Source organism: Watersipora subatra, chromosome 9 (assembly GCF_963576615.1).
Source record: "Watersipora subatra chromosome 9, tzWatSuba1.1, whole genome shotgun sequence".
NCBI lineage: Eukaryota > Metazoa > Bryozoa > Gymnolaemata > Cheilostomatida > Watersiporidae > Watersipora > Watersipora subatra.
Window position 1 is genome coordinate 12,796,629 of NC_088716.1, and position 14,520 is coordinate 12,811,148.

At 33.3% G+C, this 14,520-nt stretch overlaps 1 protein-coding gene across 5 annotated transcripts in view; it reads right to left on the reverse strand.

The window, feature by feature from the left end:
* Nucleotides 1–14,520, reverse strand: part of LOC137403851 (voltage-gated hydrogen channel 1-like) — an 83,398-nt gene extending 68,878 nt beyond the window's left edge. For 2 of the 5 annotated variants that reach the window (XM_068089930.1, XM_068089927.1), the window contains exon 1: nt 14,175–14,515. In XM_068089930.1, the coding sequence (XP_067946031.1) occupies nt 14,175–14,377 (203 nt within the window). In that variant the 5' untranslated portion in view covers nt 14,378–14,515. Of the gene's footprint in view, nt 1–14,174 lie in introns of all 5 variants that reach the window. The other 3 variants (XM_068089932.1, XM_068089931.1, XM_068089933.1) reach the window with 2 other exon arrangements.

The window sequence follows — 14,520 nt, forward strand, 5'->3', positions numbered from 1 at the left end:
AGTCCTTTTTCGGTGTACTCATATTATATGAGAATATTTTCAGTGTACTCATACTATATGGCCAAGTACTTTTTCAGTGTACACATACTATATCAGTATCTTTTATTGTAGTCATGTCATATAGGCATCATTTCAGTGTAGTAAAATCATACAAGTACTTGTATAGTTAAGTCATACAAGTACTTGTATAGTTAAGTCATACAAGTACTTGTATAGTTAAGTCATACAAGTACTTGTATAGTTAAGTCATCATGCGTGAAGCAAACTTGTAGCTCAAGCTTGCTTTAATTTATCTGCACTCTATGATTAGTGCAACAAATAGTATTATTTTATAATAGTTATATATACATGTATAACTATGAATAAAACTATAAACTATATATATACATATAAATATAACTATAAAAATATATATATTTTATAGTTTTATTCATAGTTATGTATATAACTATGAATATAACTATAAACTATATATATATAAATATAACTATAAAAATATATATATATATTTTATAGCTTGACAGTCCTGTGCACCATGAGAGATAATAATGAGTAACCACTATGTCCATGCTAAGGCGGCTGAGTGTTGTAGTCATTGGAGCGTCAGACTGGAAACCAAAGTACCCGAGTTCTATTTCTCTACAAGGCAATTTTTTAAACGCAAAAGACAGATGGACACCACTCTTATTATAGTAAAGATTGTCTAGTTACTTATAGTTATTATTTATAATTCTCTTGTCTTGTCTTGAGACAGACAGAAGGACAGATACACACGGCTCTTATTATAGTAAAGAGTGTCTAGTTACTTATAGTTATTATTTATAATTCTCTTCTCTTGACTTTAGACAGACAGAAGGACAGACACACACGGCTCTTATTATAGTAAAGATTGTCTAGTTACTTATTGTTATTATTTATCATTCTCTTGTCTTGTCTTTAGACAGACAGAAGGACAGACACACACGGTTCTTATTATAGTAAAGATTGTCTAGTTACTTATTGTTATTATTTATCATTCTCTTGTCTTGTCTTTAGACAGACAGAAGGACAGATACACACGGCTCTTATTATAGTAAAGATTGTCTAGTTACTTATAGTTATTATTTATAATTCTTTTCTCTTGTCTTTAGACAGACAGAAGGACAGACACACACGGTTCTTATTATAGTAAAGATTGTCTAGTTACTTATTGTTACTATTTATCATTCTCTTGTCTTGTCTTTAGACAGACAGAAAGACAGATACACACGGCTCTTATTATAGTAAAGATTGTCTAGTTACCTATAGTTATTATTTATAATTCTCTTCTCTTGTCTTTAGACAGACAGAAGGACAGACACACATGGCTCTTATTTTGGTAAAGATTACAGCTATATATACTGTAAGTTTATAGCTAGCATAATTACACACAAAGTAAGGTTGGAAAGTCTGGAAGGTTGGCAAAAACTCAAAGCTAATTATGGTCTCACGAAATTGCAGCAAGATAATAAAAAATGAGTTTTATGCATCTTAGCTTTTTTCCGAACGTATTTAGCTTCTTCAAACAATTTTATATACCCAATCTAATGCTAAGAGCAATGCACTCTGACGGTCTTTCTTGCCTATCTGTCAGCTCTTTTGAATTTATTCATGTGCGCACTTCTTATACCATGAAATAGATATGCTTGAAAAGATGTAATTATTTGTGAGAATTATAGGAAAACAAGTTGAAGAGAAGATCAATGGATTAACAATGACACAGGAAACACTTAAAACTACTTTGATGGCATGAATTATTAAAGATGTTCTTATGATTTCTATTGATCGTTTTTGTAGCTGTTTTTCCCTTCATCTTTACAATATAGCTAGCCTCAAAATTGTAGCTGCTGCATTATGAGATACTTCTTTGATGACACAAAACAGTCCATTATTTGTAGAAATAGAGTTTTGGCAAATCAACTATATCATAGCATGAAGTTAGAGTAATAAGTAAAAAATAGTGAAGCATTGGTTAACTAAACTTATTTTCTCCCATTCTAATCTCCCAGATGAAACAGAAAACATGCATGCTCCCTTTCTCCCTTCAGTAAAATGACGCGCTAAGCAACTAACGCGCCACATTACATCTGTTGTAACATTTGATGTTTGATATAACTAGGCTAGTTGCCAAAAAAATGACTAACGTGTCACATTAAACCTGCTGTAATGTTTAATTTTGTTGGCTTTTAATAGCAGTTAGATGTTGTTTTGCTGTTACGGCTGTCTTAATGTTTTCCTCATAAACACCTGAGCACATTCGCAGGGCTCCACAGTGCAATGTAGTCTCAACAGGCAGAGCTCTACTAGAGATCAAACAGTTATGTTAAATGATTGCAGATGATGACAATAAACAGCTTAACTAGAATCTCTTTAAGCATGTAGCTGATGGTTGCGCACAGCATAAACTGTTATCGACATGGCTACTAATACGCCATTAGCTAAGCACTACTGAGTACATGATGAACTATGTAGTCTTAAAACTATGTGCCTTAGCAAGAGATAAATGTTGAGCATATAATTGGTTAAAATAATAGCGCCGTAGTTATATGATTGGCTTAGACAACCAACTACAGGCAGCTTAAATCTTCATAGAAAGTTTGGCCACCATTTGAATGTGAAGGTTTGCTATAAAGTAGATGTACTAGGAAAGCTTTTTTTACTAAACTGTATCAAACAAGATTGTTTGTGTAAATAATTCAAGAATGTTTTCATAACTATTTAAAAATTGTCTGAATGAAGTGTGGTGTGCTCCTGCCCTAAAAGAGGATAGTGAGCCTCGCAATAGAACACATGCTAAGATATATATCTTTAAAACATTGCTAATAGGATTGTGGAAAGAACTGTTAGAAAGAAATAGAACTCCTTTTATCATTGTTCTTCATTTATGAGAGTATGAATTACTTTTAACTTTATAATATGGTATAATGCTATGTTATATAAGAATGACTTACGGTTCTGTGTTTTTCAGCCTCTCTAAATCAAATCCTAGGAGTTTTAATACCGTCCCCGGAGGTAACTCTGGATAGCCGGTCCCGTGTGTACAACAAATAATCTTGTAACATTTATTCTTTAAGAAAGCCATTCTATTTTTAAAGTAAAATCGCTTGTTTGCCAAAGAAACAATCTCTTCTTCAAACACTGACAACGAGGCTAAATTCCGCAGCCTTGAGCATGGCGTTTGAAGTCTAGGTAAATCTAGTCTGAAAGAGAACTAAGCCAGCAGCCAGCAAGCGATATCGTATTAGACTAAATGCTTTGCAGTGATGCCGTAAACTAGCCAATAGGCATAAACCTCTTTATTAATGAATCGCTGTCCTTATTCTCCTGCATAATTAAAACACTTTCAATTGCTGCAAATGCATCTAGTAATAACTTCTTTCCCTCGATCGTTAGGGCTGTAATCAATTATTTACGGGTGCTTTTCTAATTTATCCAAGCTTTCTTTGCAATTATCTACTTTATTAGCAAGCTTTACTTTATTTGCATACAATTCAAGAAAAAACACTCCATCCGCTTTCTTGTGCCGCCTGTGGCAGCCATTAAACAAAGCTCAACTCCCAATCGTTACGAGAATATCAAAGCGTAGAGAGTTTAACTATTTGGCCAGGCGCCAAATATTTCTACTTTATTAGAAAGGGTAAAGAAATTTTGAATGTAAACACTCCTTTTAGTTCGGGCGTTTTGAAATATGAACATGGTTTTGCAGCCTTTAGTGTGTGGAATGAATATCAAACAGGAGCTAATTATAATCGAGCTTGATAACACATGTCATAGATAAAATGAATGCTTGGCAAATATTCGCTATTTGCATTTACTAGTAATGACTACTACTGATTCATGCTTTGTGAGATGTCTACACCGGAAACCTTTACAATGTTGTTTCTAATACATAAGTATATTGACTTTGCAAACTGAGTCGACAACTCTTACAAAGTTAAAAGAAGTTGAATTATTCTGCTTAAAATTAAATATTTCAATTTTACTGTATAACTTAACAAATTTTTAACATGAACACGCATCATTTGGTTCAAGCTTTTAAAAAGCACTTGCAATTAAAAATACCTCCTTATCATTGGTTGCACTAATTTAGACTGTTTACCAGATGTAAAGAAAAAAATCGGTAAAATCAAAAATACTTTTAAGCCAGCAAAGAGAAAACAGTGCAACACTCAGGATGTACAGCGGCACCATGATGCTCAACCATAACTCATTCAGTCTTTATTTTGAAATTTGTTTGAAAACTGAAACCCAATTTCCCATAATAAACAATGGTAAGTATTTTGATCTATTTTACCCTTAAAAATACCTGAAATATTAATAAAACACTGAGTATCTAAACAACAATAGACACAGCAATAGATACAACCTAAATGTGTACATGATAAAGACTAAATATACAGCTTGAGTCAAATAGACGCAGCTCAGACGCTTACCGAATGAGCACAAAGAGTGCATTCATATTCACTCAGCATTCTCCGGCTGCTCTACTCGGATAAAAATGCAAATCTGCTCGAAATCGTATGCATTTTTCACTTAATTTTCTTGGTTCAGCTCCTAATTGTAGAACATAATTATATATAATTGCAATTAGTATTTCATCGTTGCTAATCTTATAAAATTATAGATCTTATATACACGTAGTAAAAATTATATAGTAAAAATTGATAGATATAAAAGCAGCCTTCAACTAGCGAAAAATTGAAAACAGTTTCACTTAGTTTTTTGCCTAGCTTCTGTCTCAACTCAACACTGTTATTAGTATTTTAGTGATTATTTTAGTGATTATATTATCATTATTGTAATTATTGCCAGGCCTGTATTCCCCATATAGTTGCAAGTTGAGGTGGGAAATGTTAGACGACTAGTTATGAGCCCCTGGGGGTTTGGGGAGGTGTAAGCTCCCTAACGGGTTCGGGGCAGAGCCCCGAAGCTCTGGACCTTTCAAGCATCAGCAACCCTCAAAGTATGCATAAATGAAATCACTTGTAAGCATCAAAATCTACAAAAATATATTGTTTATGGTTCATGGTAAGCAAAACTTTTTCTTTATTCAACGAACGATATAAAACTCATGACACTACAGATTTCTGCAAGGGGCATTGACAGAACAAGAGCTATTACTTCTTTATTGCAAGAGCTCTTGTTCTGTCAATGTGTCTATGGCAGGAATCTTTTACAGCTAATTCTGTGTATATTTGAACATCTTTATATATGTGTAATATTAGAAGATTATTTAGACGAGCCTGCCCCATAGTGCTCCTCATCGATGTTTTGATTCGGTTATGTTATCATAAGGAAAATTCAAGTGTGGGAGTCTTCTTCACACCCCCACTATAAGCAATAAAGTTCAGTTTCCAAATATTAACAAAGTCTCACAAGACCACTCATTTGGCGAAAACACCACGGAGACAATATAAAACGCTAGTCACTAGGAAATTAGTTGTTGGAAATTCCTAGTAAATGAGCTTAGACTGCAATTCTTAGTACTTAGCTGCCAAAAATCACTAAAGAGTTGGGAATACAAGCCTGATTATTACAGGGTATTAACTTTACCAATATTTTATTTTGTTGTTACCAGGGCTTCTCTTATATCTACAAAAAGGTTCATTCATAGTTCACATTTGTGCCTGCCATGAGAGTCAAAAAGATTTCTAGGAAGCGAGTGCTTACTATTTGCTACCTTCTTAGTTTTTCTCTAAGTACCAACAGTAGAAAAGGAGGGGGCGGTATAGCTGTAATAATATGTTTCTTGAAACCTTTGCTAGGTCAGCACTAAGTAACACTAATCTTGTTTTTACTGTTTACATTCTCAGCTGCTCACATGTGAGAAATGGGAAACAACAAGTAAGGGAAGTGATGTTAGTTTGTCAGCTTTTCAGTGAGAGTCTTCTTCTCTTTGTTTACCTTTGTACTATCCTGTGATCCAGAATTGAATAGAGGTGCATCACGAACCAAATTTAATTTGTAACTGATTTTAATAGTGATAATTTTATACCCTTGTAGAACCAGATCTAAATTCTCAACACTTCAACTATTATTTTAAATTTAAAACACAGTAATGATTCATAACACAAAATAAAAAATTTACCAAGATCAAAGAAGTTTAGTGTTAGAGAACTATCCATGTAGTGAAATTAAGTTGCACTTCAGATTTTATATGGGCAGATGTAGTGGGCCCCTGCTTGCTCCTCATGGAGCTAAGGCTAGTTATTGGTATTTCGGATCATGCTCATATTGATGCAGTTGAATCAGATTTTTAAGAAGGTAGTCATTAAACAGCCTTAAAGCTGTGACTATATGAGCCAATAAAAGGCATCGCTTGCGTAACTGCTGAGCATATGACGTGTTTATGATGCTGGTATGTCATGTCTATAACTTAGTTATTATACTTTTATACATTCCATAGGTATTTGCACTCGGCATGATGTATCACCCAAGAAACATAAAATTTATCAGAATGAGAGCAATCCTTGTGAGAGAATACACTGAGAAATGGAACCTTTTTCACGAGAGCTGCATTCATGAACATCAACATTAATAATTGTCTTTTGTACATTCACGTAAAACGTTTTGGCCAAAATTTGTAGGTAACAAATGGCTTTTTCCAGTCACTAACATAAGATCGGTGAAATGCTGCATAGCCTATTGTGTTTGTCTGATTGAAACAGTCTACATTGACGGAGTACAACATGGAATTAACCAACCATATCTTGCAGCAGCGCCGAAAATACAAGCATAATGGTAGTGCATTCTGATCTTCCAAAGAGACAGTTTAAAAAAGCATTAAAATCAAAAGAGTTTCTATTAATAATAATTAATAATTTTTACAATTATTACACATATATGAACATGACATGGAGCAACAGTGTGACCTTCTTTTGTGTTTATGGTGATAAGCAGTCAAAATGGAATGGATATCAATGTGGTATTTCATTGGCTAAAAAGGTGACCCAATTTTGTATAGTCACAGTTTAAGTTGGTTAGGTGTGAAGTCTTTGTAAAAAACGTGTTTCAAATCTTAAACAGACTAGAAACTATTCCAACTCTCAGGGAAACACAGCTCTGACAAATCATTCTGGTGTAAACGTTCCTTTTATAAAGTCCAGTTTTTATGCTACAGCCTGACCCCAATCCTCATTGGACTAGAAGCTTGTCAACACCACCCATCACCAAACTATATTGATATATTTAGCCATAGTAGGTGGCTGCAATACAAACTTGCTATACCGACCTAGAGGTACCATCATAGTGCGTATTCACAGCTTCAGAATTCAGGATTGATGAGAATAATTAGTTGACCTTGCTTCCTGATAAAGATTTAACTATACTGAAAATCAATTTGAACCAAGTCAAGACACTTCTAGGCTCTTTCTAACAGAAAGAGAAGAGGTAGTACATACCAGTACAATCAATACTTGAATGATATCTAGATATTTAATTAATTTAATCTTTCAGTTCATATGCTCTAGCATAAGGGCACTTGAAGAGAACCACTACGTCCCCACTGATCAATACTCAGATCTAACCTCTGACAAGTTTAAAACCGCCATCTTGCTGGAATATTCTAATTTATTGGCTGCCCTTAGGAGGAGTTTAACCTCGGTCAATGAAGCACATAAGTTGATAAGTTTACCAGCCTCCTTTCATCAGATCTATTTAGGTAAACACACATATGTAGTTTAGTAAAGGTCACTTTGTTCCTTTGTTAGTATACAAAAGTAAATCCAGCTATTTAAATTTGAGCAAAAAGCTTGTTAATGATACCCATAATTATTGACTATTGTTTACCAAGTTTTTGTCTCAATGTATTATATGGCCACATTGCTCAATGTCTCAGCCTGTTAAGTGTTGAGTGTTACTTCAACCAATCGTATAACCGAGATACTCATGTCTGAACCAATCATGTGGCCAGCATTTACATTCAAAATGTTTTAGTTAATTTTAGAATTTACATTTTTTAAATTAGTTAATTTATGGCGATTTTTATGGTGGTTTACTGATGACATGTTAAAAGCGGTCACACAAAAGCTGAAGGGACACTTTTAAAATTAGCTACAAGATCTTGCCTTTGCATTGTAATCACTGTTGTGACCACACCCAATATACCCTAATCTCTATTGGTTTACCCCTGAATACCCCTCAGTATTTAGAGCTCTTAATTTTGCAGCTAGCTGGACTCAGGTTAAATGTCCTTAGAGCAATAGGTAAAATGGTTCTTTTGTTCTATGTTAGTCTATGTCTATGTCTATGTGTTATGTCTATGTTTTGGTTCTATGTTAGTTTTTGCTATTACACTTTTTGATTTCTTGCTATTAGTTCTATCTGGGATGAAATAAGTGCACTTGAGTGGTCAGCATCATGAAAACATGCTAATGTAGTGTGGAAATTTCAACAAAAAATGGTTATTTTGACACAAACCATATCATTTTTAAGAGCCCATTAAATTCTAAGAACTTTTATCGACCAACTCGATTCTAAAACTTAGTAAATCATAGCCAAACCTGAGACAAAGTCTGTGATTTGAACATTACTCATTGCTCCTCTTAGCATATGTATTCACTGATTTTGAATCATATTTTGTCTGCTTGGACAGAATGTTCCAAAGCAGAAAATATGCAGTCAGCATTTAAGATCAACTGCATTTTTTGAAAGCTCTCTCTGTTGGTTGTTTTGTCGGAGAGAGTACATACTAGTTGTAGTCAATTTCATACACAAAACAGCTGCCTATGATTACATTTTTCTTAGTGCTTTTATTGCAGGTAGCACAAGAGTGTCTCAATTAGCCAATCAAAAATCAACATTACGTAGATGAATGAAAGATGACCAACTTCCCATAAAACGGTCATATACTTCTTGTACAACTAATGGTACACTTTTTAATATCGCATTCTTTCCAGAGACTAGTTATTATTTTCCAATAGCTGGCAAAACGATATGAATAAAGAGCATTTGAGAGATGCTGTTAGGCATAAAGTAAGATAACGCCAACTAGCTAACCAAGTTCCAATTAACTCAACATCATAGTCGCTTTTATTAGCCTGTTTCACCTCAAAGCCGAGGTGTTAGTTGTTTGTCTGGTCTACGATGCGCTCTGCTAACTGTATACTTTTTCACAGTACAGTACATTGGCTCAAACCTCAAACCAATCGACCGGAAGAAATATCGGTCTTCTGCAATAAGGTCAACTAGATTAAAATCGTTATGGCTACTTTACGAACTAGGGGGCACTAGGCTATTGGTAAAACTGAGTGGAGTGTGTATCGCTCTCCTCAACCCGAAAACGTAACCATGCCACTCTGCACGGTTTCTGTACACTGCACAGTAGCCCTCTGATGTCAGAAATATTGACCTGACATCGCACCCGATTTAAAAAAACCACAGAGTTGCCACCCCTTGAACTCAAGTCAGTTAATCTGAAATAAGCTAAAGACTAAACTACTATGAGACTCTATGTAAGCCCATAATCACATTGAGTGAGAGTTGTCTGCCCACGGTAAATATTATTTGTGAATGCTGGTATTACTTGATGTAAATTCACCACTTCATCTAATTTAGAAGTAAGCTTATCCTGCTACAAAATTTATTCACATTCTTTTTGCTTCAAACGCATTTTTATTTATTTATTTTTACTTATTTTATTTGTGTTATTTAAACAGAATGATTGTGTCTGGACTAGACAACACTACAGCTAAATTATAAATCAATATGCACAGGCAGTTAATCTGTCGTATATTTTGCCCTTTTTATCATCAAGCAGCTATAATAAGTTTGTTGAACTAGCTGAAGTAACGTGAAATAAAAAGATGTGTAAAGTAAAACGCTTACACGCATGTAGAAACTTCAATTTTTTATTTAATATAAATTAATTTTGTAGTTACCATAATAAAATGCATTCATACATGACATACCAACGCAATGCAATATTATACGGTGAAATTGTAAAATTGTAAATGATTTGATGTTGTAATGATAACAGAATATAATACAATATAATACCATAGTACTTATGCACTGAAGCCAAAATTTTATTAAAGATCATAAAAATGCTTTTCTATAGAGCAGAGTTGCAGCATGCTAAATGATGCTGTTTGAATGGTATTCCCCTTGTAGCTTTTACCAGACCAAACTTGATAACAACTTTATCAAAATATTTGCCATAGAATTTACATTCTTCTATAAATAATGTTAAAACTGCTATTTGGTTACTTATAAAATAGCTATAGCGCATAATGATACCCATTTCTCGCAATGAATTTTTTTGGTGTATGAGAGAGGATAAATCTAAAGCAGAATTTAATCCACATGACTAGGTCAATAAATATGATCACAATCTGATAAGTTATAATATTTCAAGTATATTTCAATGGAAAAGGCTTAAATCATTCTCATAGATCATTTTAGGTTACAAATCTTGGTTTTAACCAACCATTTGCATTTGTACTATCCATATAAATGTAGTTGTCTTCTTCCGACATACTTGGTTTTACTTATATCTACTTTGTTTTAGGGCAAAGAGCGTAGCATAGAGTGTACAAACAAATAACTAGTAAGTTTAGACAAAATGTGATAACTCCGATATATGATTTGCTATTTAGCTATCCCATCCCTAGTATATTCTATCTTTGGTTTCCTAATCTTGTATACAAAAAGATTTATAATGACTTTAATAATCTTTATATTTATAAAGATTAATAATTTGGTTTGTCTGCCTTTCCTCTGTTGAATGTAACAAACTTGATCTATCCTTGTGCTAATTTATTTTCCACTCTCAACAAAGCATACTCTAATTTTATTTATGTAAATTTAGTAGCAACCAAATTGAGATTTTAAGATACATAAATTTGATATAACTATTACTTACAATTAAACTGTTATTGTTGTAATTATCATTATTATGCTATTCAAAAGAATGTTTTACTTAAAGGTTGACTCGCAACAAAATTCACATTACAGCAATTTGGTATCAAAAGGTTCGCCATGTCTTATTCTACTGTGTTGTAGGTGCAAAATACGTGGAAATGTGATTACAAGCTCTTAAAAGCTCAGAAACGAACAGTTAAAAAATGCCCGTAGGTTGGAATCCCTTTATTTTGATGACGTACTCAAATTGATGTGGTTATTGTTTTGACGCGTGACGTTATCAGGTGAAATGAAACGACCATAAAAGACTCAATATAAAACGTCTCGTAGCACTAGTTTATGACCAACACTTCGGGTTCTACCGGAAAGCCCGTATCAAATATAAATGCTATCAGTATCTCCATTAATAAATCTCACATTGTGTGTATGTCTGTTTGTCTGTGTAAACACTGAGCATTTTTACATATTTTGGCTGAGTTCATCCAGACTTCACATCCATATACTCCATGCCTTCCGCAATGTTGCTAAAAATATTTGATTTTAAAACTTTGTCTGTTTTCTGGAAAATAGCCTCTTAAAAACACGAACGTGCCGGCATGCATTAAGAACAATTGCCCTCATGTTCTATGGACATGTTCATACATCTATGAATACTTCTATAGATCTAAAAACATGTTCATAGATCTATGAACATGTTCATAGATCTATGAACATGTTCATAGATCTATGAACATGTTCATAGATCGTTGTTTTAAAACCAGTGTAACATTTTCGTTAACAATCTACAAAAGTCCTGCAGACTATCTGTTTGAGAAAACAAATCCTGGGTAATAGGCTTAACACTAGTTTTTACAACAAACCACAAAACCACAAAAACACTAGTAAATACATCAACAGTAATACTAAAACTGAATATTATCATATGTCAGATTTTAAAACTGTCAACTTGCCCACTTCTAAAAATCATCTTCCTTATTACCTTATCAAATATCAGGCCAAATCTTCCTGACATTTAGCATAGCGCATTAAAGATTTTAGTAGAAATTCCTACTTTCTACTTACAGAGTGCAAGTTCAACAGAGTGCAAGACCACACACTAAGTCGAGAACTTGAGCCTTTGTGCACAATTGATTATGAATACCTCTGTACAGGAGTGAGATGTGAAGACGACTGCTATGTAGAAAATACCTTGCTTTGATGCAAGTGGTTCGGTGTCAGATATGATCTGAGACTGATAGCAGGTGTGTTCAAGCTACGCTGCACTTGCATTGCTCATCGTTTTATTACATTGTTTGCAGCTCTAGTGTAGCCTTGCTAACGTTTTGGCATGATAATATAGTATCTATCTGCCTTAATAACACAATTTACATTCCACTTTGTTTGCTGACAATATTGTAGAAATTTCCTAATATAGATTCAGATAATATTTATGTGCAAAAACTATTTTATAAAAAAACTGTATTTCAACTAGCAGGTCAATTACATATATGCAGGTTGTTTTTTATTTGTTTAATTACTATATTGTTGATGAAAATAGATCAAAATTCAAATCAAAAATCAAAAATATTCATTTAACATACTTCATTAAAGTCCGAATGTTGTAATTTTTCATCACAATGGCTTATTGAATATGAAGATGTATTGGTTAATGCTGCTGATTAGTCTAATAACCTTATCTGGAAACCTTTTAAACAAAGGCAATGTCTAGTTTTTAATGCAAAAAAACTGCGTTTTAGCTTTATTTTGACCTTGCCAAGCACAAACCTGGCACTGTTTAGACCGCCAACTAACTAAAAGCTTATCAAAGCCGATTATGCAAAAGCTGACACTTACTAACAATAATAATAACAATAATAAAGAATGCGAAGTACGTTTATAGCCAACTACTGCTAGGTTTTATTAAATATCAGAGCTTCTATGATATATATAAAAATTGGGATTGCTAGCATATTACTAACGAAGAAGCGTGTTTAATGTAGGAATAGTTATTCCTAATCGTAAAACATAAAAATATACTTTGAGTTATATATAAATAAATATATATATAAATATCACTATATAACATATTAATAAATCACTATATAAATATAGTTAAATATAGTTAATTGAAGCATAAAAGACACAGAGTAAAATGTTTGCGCAAATATGGCATAAAAGCTAAAATCATGACAGCAAATCAACTTTTGTAAGTGTATTTTTGACCATAAAGTTATAACTCTGATGCCATTAAAGCTTCAAACTTACTTAAACTGTGAAATCATATCTCCGCAATCACAATAAGGAATAATTTGTTGGGTTGTTGTATATTGTCAACATAACTGTATGATGATTTCTTCTGTCAATTGTACAATTAGTTCAATGTTCCCACCCATAAAAGCCCCTGGTGGCATGCTTCACAGACGGGTAACAGGGTATAATCATTCAATGGGTTCTATCACAGTAGTGCAATAATGAATACCTGCTGCATCTTTTAACCATTCTATGAGGTAAAACTTAACAATCCAAAACTTGAAGCTTTGCGTTTATAATATTCTTTTAATAAAACAGTGAGGCTTATTTGTGACCCATAAAGGATGCAAAAAAATTAATAATAACAAAGCAACGTTTAATAAAAACACTTCACCATATTTTATGTTGATATTGTCTTTGCGGAGGTACTCCGATTGTTTGGCTCATGTGAGATTTTACATTAAATTCATTATATTACGTTAGATTCTAAAGGTTTCTTTTAGATATGCAATGTGATATTAGATATGATGTTTATGGGATGTTAGATATGCAATAGAACTGTTTAATTTAGTGTTCTATAACCTAAAAATGCTTCTATCAGTTAAACTGGATTGTTAGTCAAGAAAACTGACTAAGACTTAACTTTGAACCCAAATACAAAGTATACTGCAGTTAATACTCAGTGCATGGAAGCGTCTTAAAATATCTAATTTTATAAAAACATGTAGCAAAAGTGGAAGTAAAAAAAATATTATCTTTACAACTAAACAATGAGGAGAAGAGAATAATGATCATAATAAGAGTATGAAAGATGCTGTTTAGAGAAATTATTGCCAATAGGCCTTTTTACATTTTGTCAGAAAACATACTTTCTTTGCTTTTTGCCAGGTAAAACCGTTAAGTTTAACAAGCAAAATTAGATCAGTGCCAAATACTTAAAATTATTTAAAAGACATGAAATAAAATTTGAAATCTAGTTAAACGCTGAAAAATTTAGTACTAAACAAAAAAAAAACTTGTGGATCGATTTTGACGCTGAAAATGTTTTTATACTTTTAGTGACTTACCTCAGATCCCTTTTGGCAGTTTTTGTGTCCGCCATAGTGATCAGTCCAAGATTTAAAGCACTCGCTAAAGAATCTGCGAGAGTCGTAGAGCTCGCAGACGTCATCGAGATGTCATCTTTTGTACCAACCTTCAGCCCTTTTTTCAAGAGTTGTCGGCGCCGCAAAGACCTCACGTTAATTCCTTTCCTAGAATGTGTCGTCATTTTTCTTCCTGCGTTATCGTACGTTAGAACTACCCCAAATGAAGTGAGATCTTCAAAGCATGCTGTCGATAATGCAAAAGGTGATGCCTGTCAGCAACAGATTGATACAAGAGCGCTGCTGTCAATAACACACGCAGTTGAGC